Below are 10,583 nucleotides of genomic sequence, written 5' to 3' on the forward strand. Positions count from 1 at the left end.
ACTTGGGCTCAGGCATCTTTGGACTGAATAAAGAAGAGTTAAGAACTTCAGAAACTGATGGAGCGCCCCCTATCTCTCCTTTCAAGGTAATGCTGGTTTGGAGCACTGGTTGGGAAGCTGCTAGCAGTATGACCAAGCAACAAAGACTAGAACCGACCACCTGTGCATTTCACCTTCCTAATTTACAATCTAATGGTTAGTGGCTTATCTTCTTCACTAAATAGCAGAATGACTTAAAAGGAAAACATCATTTAATAAAAAGTGATTGAAACATAACTACTAACTTAAGCAGATGTTAATTCTGTAGCATTGATTGGTTCCTGTTTCATAATCAAAATAATGTAGAAAAGGTATAAATATAACTGAAAAAAAAAATCAAAACGTACAAAAAAATTTGCATTTTGTCTTTCTGTTTTAAAGATAAGGTTTTAGAGCATCATTATTTAAATGTTCGTGATTTTAAATGTTCAATCTGTATGCAATGAAATCATGATTTTTATTTACAAAATAAATGTACCATTTGCTAGTGGCCACTTTATAACTGATTGTAATGAAGAAAAAAAACAGCACACCAGATATATTACTGTTAATATCAAGCTACAAACTGCTATTTCTCCAAACCAACCTTTATTCTTTACATTTACTTAATATTTTTTTTTCATATTCAGACATCATTTGCATTAGTAAGCTGTTTTACAGTCGAGGCACCCAGCATGCATTTCACCCCTGAATTGTGCACAAATTCATGCTATAAAGGAGGGAGAGAAAACATGGACTGAATAGGTAGAAAGGAAGGGTTGACCATTGTCCCACCTTCCCAGTCTACACTTGGCAGTGACTGCAACACGGGGAACATGTCACCAAAATCATAATCTAAAAAAGAAAAAGAAAAGGATGGATAACATAGAAAATTAGAAGGTTTCAGGAAGGAAAAAAAAAAAAGAGACCGAATCAATGGCAGAAAAACAACATGATACATGGAATGTGAAACAACAGAATCAATGAAGGTAAAAACAGAGAAGTGGGAACTAAAACAGAGAACTGGTTTGGTGTGGTGACTGATGGGGAAAACTGTGACTGATTGCTGCAATTACCCAAAGGAAGGTATTCTTCGAGACCAGAGGTCTCCAACCCTTGTCCTCAAGATCTACTGTACTGCAGATTTTAGCTGTATCTCTGCTCCAACAGCTTATTCAAATGACTGAATAACCCCTTCAACATGCAATCAAGTTTGCAAAGGTCTGAGAATAAATCATTCATTTGATACAGCTGGGTTGGAGCAGGGAAGCATCTAAAACCTGCAGAACAGTAGATCTTGAGGACCACAGTCAGAGACCCCTGTTCTAGGCTTTGTAGTGTGTAAATAAAATAAAAATACGGCAAAAAACATATTAGGACAACCCATGATAACCTGTATGTTGTTAAAACACGTCTTTATGGATGGATATTTAGCACCAATTTTAATCGAGAATTTTTTAATATATAAATTCCCAGGAAAACAAATGGTTCTTTTAAAATGCCTATAAAATCTATTTAAAATGCATTTCTGATGAGGAATATATAGAAACCACATTAATTTTAACTAGAAGTGACTAAAAAAATCACACCGGAGTCACATTTGCTGCACATGATTAGAAGGTTCTTACTCAGCTGTTTGATGTTTGCCCTGTTTAAGCCCCAGATACGTTAGTTTTATGTGATGCTGTCTTTTGAGGCACTCTGCAGCTGTTTAAAGAGACTTCTAAAAACATTGGATAAGTTTGTTAAAATATAATAGCTAACAAGTGGAGGATCCCTAATATCCAAGGTAGCCAAAAACAAGAAAACAAAGCAGTATAAATCCTGAAATATCATTAATGCTTTATAGGGCACCCCCATCCCTCAGTGAGGTCTGGAAGCACAAGATTTATATCGAGCCATTCAGCAGATACTGCTATGTGGCATTTGACCAATTAGATGAGCCCTTGAATGATAAATTAAGTTAAATAAAAAAAATAAGTTAAGAAAATAGGGTAAAAAGCCAAATTTAAAAGTTAAAAAACAAAGTTTAAAAAAAGTAAAAAATGTAAGTGCCTATATCAGCATTTATGCCTCTAGGGCAGGTGTGGGCAATTCCAGTTCCTGGGGGCCGGTATCCTGCAACTTTTAGATGTACCATTGGTTCAACACACCTGAATCCTGTAATTAGATGATTGAGAGGACTCTGGAGGAACTGACTGCATATTGAGGAGGTAATTCAGCCATTTGATTCAGGACTGCTGGACCAAGAATGATTCTAAATGATACCGGCCCTCAGGAACTGGAATTGCCCATCCCTGCTCTAACGCTATGATGTAACAAAATAAATGTGTTTCTTTCACTCACAGTGTTTTTCATGAATCTCTTACAGAAGCATTTGTTATTTTCCTTAATATATTAGTGCAAGTGGATGTTTCTTGTTATTATATTGACCTTAATTTTTGCCAACATAATATACATATTCTATAAATGTTACAAAGGTAATAAGGTCTTTTCCTGGATTCCAATAACAATTTTGACTTTCAAAGTATTTCACTGAGAGCGCTAAAAAGGGTTAAGAGACCCATTGCAAACTGCTGCTACTGTTGATATGGAAGTACATGTATAAACCTTGAGATGGAAAAGTCTCCCTTTCTTTCAAGATATGAAACATTTGCTCTCCATGAAAAACATGAAGGCTAGAGGAAAGTTTGTCACAGAGAACATGGACTAACAGCAGCCTGTACCGACTGCTAAGCACAGAGGTGGAAGAGTCATGGCTTAAGAATATGGCAAAGTACTGGTTTAAAAATGGAAAGTATTGCACACCCAGTAGTACCTAGGTCATTTATGCAGGACGATATATCCATTTCAATGCCAGCTAATGATCTGATTAATGCTAAACTTGTTTTGGTAACTGAGCAACCGGCATTGGAAAATGAGAGGCCAGAGCTAATGACAGAGGGACTCACTCACCTGCATTAGCATTGGAGAGGCTGGTGACCAGCATACCTAAGCTGCTCACTCACTGAATTACCTACTTCCTCTGCTGTCCATTAGCACAGATGGGCTGGCATTAGCATTGGTTGCATGTTTTGGCTGGTCATCCAATAGAAAAGACCCTCAAAACGTAACTAGTCAGCTAAGGATTTCTGCTTTCAAATTGGGAAATGCCTAAAGGGCTATGCCACGACTTCGCTGCTCTGCTCTAGTTCAAATATCACAGCACAAATAACCTGGATTATATTACTAGACAAATAGGAGAATGTCTTAAACCCAGTTTGGTATTTGTTAAACCTTTTTTCCATTTGTGAAACTTTAAGAAAATAAAGCTGCAACCATAAGCCAATTTAGCTTCCTGTTTTATTATAGTAAATGACTGGTCGATACATGCTATCCAATGCTATTGCATTGTACTTCTCTCCTTCAAAATTATTAGCTCCACCATCTTATTTGGCAGCACCGGCGGCTCAGTTAACAGTGCCACTGTATCAGTAATCAGAGCTAGCGTTGGTATGAATATAGCCTCCTGCGCCAAGGAGGTCAGAAGAACAAGGTGACCAATAATCTCCACTTTTGGCACCAATAACGCACCATGCGTTGCTGCAGCAGGAGCTTTCCAGTTGGCCACACATAGATGATAAAAAGTTGTGCATGTAGGGGGAATGTGTTCTTGTTTTTAATACATTGTGGGAACCATTTTTTTGGAAACATAGCACGCTGTGGGGACCGATGCACGGACTCCACAGGGGGATTTGTTGTTTTTGGTCCAGACTAAGGTGTGAATTAAGTTTGGGTTGGGATTAGGTACACACCGTAACAGTTAGGGTCACTGTTACGTTGTAGAAATGAGTGGAAATCAATGAAACGGCCCCAATCCCCCGTGGTGGGCTAACTTGTTTGTCTTTGAGGAAAAAAAAAACATTATTTGAAAGCTTTTAGTTAAAGAATAATACAAAACATGTTTTTCTTTTTTTTTTTTTTTAGGTGTAATCGCACCACCTTTCTACTTAGATATGAACAGCAAAGTGAGACGCAAACTTGTCCATTTAAGAGCTCAACAGTTCATGGGGTGTCCTAATTTTTTTCTTTTGACTGCTTATGTGCAAATATATTTTATAATACCGGTACAAGTGCTACAAAGACTTGAAATATAAGCATTTCATTAATCTGTGACATGAGAGGTTTGCATAAATTGGAGATGAAGCCTAGAAATTTGCATTAAACTAAAAAAAGGCAATGAATAAACCAGAAACCCAAAAGGCAAGGCAGAATATAATGACAATTAAATATATTACAAGACAAATTCCCAGCAGATACTTAAAGGTGAAACATTTAACAGGAAAAGGGAAGAAAGAAACTGAAAACCAGTTTGTATTTATCAGTAAATGTTAATCGACTCAATTATGGGTGATGTGTATGGACCAAATCAGGGATAGGATGGTCAGAGAAAAACCAGCATGCTCTACCTTCACTGGAGGGAGCTATGGCACTGTCATCCCACTCCAGGTTAGTGGAGGTCAGGGAGGTGAAGGAGTGCAGAGACAAGCTGTCCGAGCTGGGGAGCCTTTCCTCAAAGTCCAGCAGGTTGTGTGGTTTGTAGTATTCAGGCATATATGGAGCCACATCCAGATAGGGAACATCCTAAACCAGCGACAGACATTAGTCATGTTAGGGACACTAAAGGTCACAGATGTCTGAGATAATACTTTGATGCTACTGACCAGCTCCAGGTCGAAGCGAATGAACTCCAGGCCGGACACCAGCGTAAGAAAGAGCGTGAGGTGGTCATGACTGCACACTAGTGCATTCCTACAAGTCAAAGACAATAACCGTGGTTAATAAGGGCATTTCATTTCATTCTTCTTATACATAAACTAATATTTTAAAGTCCAAATAGGGTTGGACTTAGAAAAAATAAAATTTTTAAATCCCAGAGGCTAAGGCACTAAATTTCTCCCTCCAGCCCTTTAGGTGGCAGTAATACACTTAAAGTGGGCTTTCAGCCACACAGAACGGAAGAGAGACAGCAGATCTTCGTGCAGCTAGCACGAAGATCCATGCATTATAGCATTAACAACAATAGACTATGAACAAGTAAGCTTTTTAAGTCCTGAAAAAAACTGAAACTATCTACATATTTGTGCTTAGTTCAAAGGAAAATTACAATTAAATTGCCATATTGGTTGAAAATAACACGATTTTTGGCAAAATTGTTCAGCCCTAATTCCAAGTAGTATATGCTAACAGAAGGAACACAGATTTTTAAATGAATACAACAAATCTGATCTTACTTGAAATAATACTTCTGTAGCAGTCCTTGATTCTCCTGGAAGAGGCGCAGATAGCTTTCCAAAGAGCTCTCACTCAATGCCAGGTACAACCAGGCCCGACCTACACAGGACAGATAAAGGCTCTTTGTTTGCTGTATCACAAAGTTTAATAAATGAAACTTCCTTTTAGTTCAACACAATTTCCTGTGCAGTAAGTAAGGCTTACTTCGGCCCAGGTTGGTGGCGATGTGCTGAAGCTCATCTATCTGTCGGACGGCCTCCCTCCTGGTGAAGTGAACCACTAAGACCCAGTAGCCTGATGAGATGTCCTGCAGCCTAAAAATAACAACACAATCCGGTTCAAAAGGGTTATACATGCCAAGAAGGTGCTATACATGACTGGAAGTTTAAAATGGAATTCAAACCATGCCATAAACATTCAGCGTTTATACCTGTACTGAAATTAACCTGAGAAGATCAGAACCTTGTTTAGCCATCATCTCTCTGTGCTACAGCTACATTTCAGACAAATTAATTATTCTTGTCACATCTACAAAAAACATAGTACATTGCTTTAGTTGGCATGAAATAGTTTAAAAGTTTGTCATATCCTGGGTGCCATTGAGTGCTGTTTGTCTTTAAGTTGGTTGATCTAATTGGACCAAAGATCAGGAACAAGCATTTTTTTTTTACTAAACAGTGTCTGAATAAAAAGCTAAAATACAGATTCAGAATGATGCAGCATTCTTATCTCTTGTCTGTTTGGCTAACAGCCCATCTTCTTGACAAATTGTTCAACGGGCAGAAACCTAGCATATCAAAGTAACAAGGAACCTTCATTATGTTTGAACGGTTCATCTGTAAGCCTTATACTACGTTCAGACCCAATGCTGCAGAAGCAGATGCAAAGTCAATGGTTGACGTGCATCAAGGCGTGTTTTTGCTGCTTCTGCTGCATGCAGTCTGAACAAAGCATTACTCAGTTTGGATTTTTTTTTTCTTTTTAAAGAGAGATCAAGTTACTATTATTAAGAAAGGATCTTAACTAAAATAACATCTCTGTTGGATAATGTCTCCCACCCCATGCATGAAGCTGTTGCTTTACTAAAGAGCTCCTTCAATGACAGACTGCTGCACCCTATATACCCCAAGGAGCGTTATCACAGATCCTTCCTCCCAGCAGCTGTAAGACTTTATAACCACCACTGTTCCCAACAACCTCAATAATTTGTTACATTCATGCTGATTTTGCACAGTTTCTACCTTAGTCAGTTAAATAACATGCTGCTGTTGTTTATTTTTTTGCATATCTCTGGTGTTGCTGCCATTTTTTCCTATATCCTCTACTGTAAATTGATTATTAATTCTCCAGATATTAAGTACTTATATTGTAAAATCACTGTACTGTACAGTACAGTATTTTATTTGTTTATTTTCTTTAATCTGTCATTTATTCTGCTATTTTTATACACTTTTCTAAGGTCCACATTGTGTGACCACTTTTGCTGCTGCTGTAACGCCACAATTTCCCCATTGTGGAACAACAAAGGGATTTTTCTATTCCGTTCTATTCTATTGTAAAATGTATCACAGTAAGATTCTTGAACAGCAAATTATTCCTCAGAGTGATGGAAGCTAACAAGCTACTCTAAATCTAAACTGTCTGTTTTAGTTGATAACTATTGGAAAGTTTGACAACACTATAACAGAACACTAGTAGTGCTCTCCCTTAACATGGAGCAGGCAACTTGCATCGTGAATACGGGTTCGGATCAAATGCACCAAAGGCAGAAAGAGAGGGAGAACACATTTTAGTAGAAGAAGAGGACAAATGAATTGGAAGCTCAAACTGAAGAACAAATAGCCTGAAATGTCTTTTGGGGCTTTGTGGAGTACTATAGAAATATTCAGACCGACACAAAAGTTAGAACAGACACCCCATGAGGCAGACTTTCTTCTTTGCACTTGGTTTTCCCTCTGGACCAGCTCGATACTGTATCAATGCTGCTCCTAAAACAATCCTATTTAACTGTGTTGAAAACCCTCTGTTTGAAAACAAACCTGATCAACTGAATTTGTCAGTTCTCTTAGTTTTATCGTTTGAACCGTTATCCTACAAACCGTTGATGAGGTGGATTGACGAAGTGTATGACTAAATAGCTTGTCAGCTTTCTAACATTCAGAGGATGTGTTGACTTTACAACAAGCTCATGGTGTTACAGCTATTTCTAGCATACTTGTAAAGCAGAGTTTGGAAAATGTGTTTTCTATCAACAACATGATCTTTCTAATTGCTCGGTGACCAAAATTAAATTGAAAGAGAAGAGAGACTGTGCTAAAGGAATGTGACCCTCCTACAGATGTAAAACCATCTATCCCAAACAAACAAATTGGAAGAACTTGGAAGAAGTTATGCTACTTTAATTTTCAAAGATCAGCAGTGGTCAATCTGCAGTAAAGCTCTTACCCATACAGCAGAGCATGGTCGAGATGTTCACAAAGACGCTGAAGGACCCGGTCGTGATTTCTGATAGCTGGAGTTTCATCCTCACAGGCTGCAAAGTAACTCTGTAACTGCAGAGAGAAATATGCTGTTCAGATAGCTCTTACAGAGACATGATGAAAGCATTTAAGAAAACATTTGGAGCCGTAATGTAATGCAAATCTCAATCTTAATCTGTAGCAAATGTCATTGCAGTAGTTCAACAGCAGACTGTCTCTGTAGATGTCCTTTGTGAAATCACTGTTTAAAGATGTTTAAATCTGTATGGAGCATCTCTTTTGTGTAGCCAGACAGTTAACCAACAGTGACTAAACCAACACTAATCCTAAGCAGAGGAATAGTCTCTGAACTGCTGATATCCAAAGACATTTCAAAACCACCAACAAAGCAGTAACTGAAGAAAAACAAACCTGATTAAGCTCTGCGATGAAAATGGCACAAAAAAAAAAAAATATTGTTTGTGTTTGTAGATTTAAGCCAGCTGAAGGTTAAAGTTTTTTTATTCCCACAGAGAGCAAAGATTAAACCCACTTCAAATGATAGATACAAACACAGGCATTGAAATGTCTGAGCAGATACATGTTCAAGTTAACGATTGGTTCAGTGATGCTTATTGTGCTACGGTCAGGTTTAAAACCTAACATTAAACTCCTTCAAAAACTCTTCATATACCGTAACAGGACAGCTATCAGCTGTGCAAACAACAAATTTACTGTGGAGGAAATGGAGAAAGGAAGAATGCTTCTATTGAATAAAAAGCTAAAGGAGAAAACTTTTCTAGTGAAATTAGTCCAAAATTTAATTGATCAAAATAACAAATTCAGTAGAAAGGCAGCATAGAATAACAGCATGAAACATGGTGGAGGCTGCATCATGCTGTAATTGTGTTTTTCTTGAACAAGCAGGGAGCAGTTGACTGGACTTTGTTGGACGATGGATGCAGCTAAACACAAGAAAACCCTGAAACACACTTGAGAGGGGCGTTTATCTACCAGCAGGAGAATGACCTTAAACATACAGCCACTGGTGCACAGAAACACTTCAGATCAAAGCATATTACTGCATTTGATCGGCTCTGTCAAAGTCCAGAGCTAAATTTAACCAAGAATCTGTGAGAAGGCTTGCCTGTTGTTGAATAATCTCTTTTCAATCTGAGTGAATGTTAGCTATTTCTCAAAGAAGATTGGCCTTAAGATGTGCAAAGCTGGTAGGAACATGCCACTACACAAGAACGCACTGCTTGATAGTAAAATGCACAGACACCAACACAGACATCTGTGATTTCAATCTGTAAATCCTCTGGGAGTTGAAATACTTTAACAAGGGAAAGTACCATGGGATGTCTGCAAAACAAATGAACCTTTAAAGTTCTGAATGCAGAGGAGGTCACAGTCATATGACCAAGTAATATGCACAGAGAAAAAAAGCTATACACTTACTTGAAAGCCTGAGCTGCAGCAGTTTGTACAAACCAATTTGACGAGAGGCATGGCGGGTAATTAAAGAGCAAATAAACTAAGATTTGACTGCATTATCTGCTCCTCCAGTGGGTTTAGGTGGTCGTCACATAAAGCTTATCTGGTTGCATTAACATACAGAGAGCTTCCACACCACCCTGAGATCATTAATCAACAACACTGCAGAAATACAATCAGATTATCCTTAGAAAATAAAAGCACTAATGTGTGCAGTTTTTAAACAGCTCCAAAACTCTGCAAAAAGAGGATGAGGAAAAGAATAAATGTCGGTACTGAAATGATGCATTCATGGATCTATTCATAAATAGGTATTTATAGTAAATTTAGGTGCATAAACAGGAATGTGGAGGAGCAGCTCATCCCTGTGTTGCTGAGTCCTCTGTAGTGTGACTGCAGCTTTGTTTACACTGTTCACTGCCGCAGTGTGCAATGCACACGTAGGGTTAGTGCCACAGCTGTACACAGTGATCAAAACATAACTAACCACGTTTTACCGAGAGTTTTAGCTGTATGCACCATGCACACAGAGGGTTCAAAAGGGCTGAGACTCATTTTGTAAAGTGATTCCCTTTAGGGCAAGGCCCCTGTGAGCTGCTAATGTCCTTCCAGCTTCAAAGTTAACCTCTTTAGCAAACAGAAGATGACCTAATATTAGCTACAATGACTCAAGCATGAGGGGGAAAACATGTCGCTACAATAAAGATGTTAAAACACTGTATTCCGGTTGGTTTGAGCTTACCTTCTTGACAGACAGCGAGATGTTTTCCAATATGCGGTCCTTCACTTTGAGTTGATCCATCACTGGGCTGTTGGCAGCAGAAGGCTGTCAGCTGACTCCCCCAAAGCAACGCTCTCTCTCTGCTAAAGCTAACGCCGCCCACATTAGCTGGTCAACAGAGCCTTCGGGGCATTTTTACTAGAAAGTAAACACTTAGAACGGGGCGTAGAAACCGAAATCTATTATATTGACTCAAAACGTTCGCCTTAATGCCTAGAAAACAGTTTGCCACTCCAACGTGTCGTTTGCAAAGTAATGTTTTCGAGTTAGCTTAAATTTACTTTCTCCTTGTTTGAGGCTAATAAGCAACTTCTCTGTGCCCAACAACAGATAACTTGTAGAAAACTCTTTAAATAAAACTGCTGTCACTCAGATGGTAAATTGTTAAATGTTACCTTTGCTAGCATTTGCCTGTTTGCTCGATGAATGGAACGTATGCTAATTGTCAAGGTGCTGCATCTGGACGGTGGAGTCTAACCGGAAACCCAACCGGCTGACGGTTACGTCACAGAAACGTGACATCAGTGAGAGAAGAAGAGGCAAAAAAAAGTCTC

The 10,583-nt window shown here is 38.6% G+C and overlaps 1 protein-coding gene across 2 annotated transcripts in view; it reads right to left on the minus strand.

Annotated features, from left to right (window-relative positions):
• The window catches only part of plekhm2 (pleckstrin homology and RUN domain containing M2), a 26,984-nt gene extending 16,483 nt beyond the window's left edge, over positions 1-10,501 (minus strand). The window contains exons 1-7 of one of the 2 annotated variants that reach the window (XM_015387613.1): positions 9,991-10,501; positions 7,738-7,844; positions 5,497-5,606; positions 5,292-5,391; positions 4,722-4,809; positions 4,467-4,641; positions 814-873 (exon numbers count right to left, since the gene is read on the minus strand). In XM_015387613.1, coding sequence (XP_015243099.1) covers positions 814-873; positions 4,467-4,641; positions 4,722-4,809; positions 5,292-5,391; positions 5,497-5,606; positions 7,738-7,844; positions 9,991-10,050 — 700 coding nt within the window. In that variant the 5' untranslated portion in view covers positions 10,051-10,501. The remainder of the gene's footprint in view (positions 1-813; positions 874-4,466; positions 4,642-4,721; positions 4,810-5,291; positions 5,392-5,496; positions 5,607-7,737; positions 7,845-9,990) is intronic. The other variant, XM_015387612.1, reaches the window with a different exon arrangement.
• Between the last annotated feature and the right edge of the window lie 82 nt (positions 10,502-10,583).

This window comes from Cyprinodon variegatus, unplaced genomic scaffold, assembly GCF_000732505.1.
Source record: "Cyprinodon variegatus isolate N-32 unplaced genomic scaffold, C_variegatus-1.0 Scaffold399, whole genome shotgun sequence".
Lineage (NCBI taxonomy): Eukaryota > Metazoa > Chordata > Actinopteri > Cyprinodontiformes > Cyprinodontidae > Cyprinodon > Cyprinodon variegatus.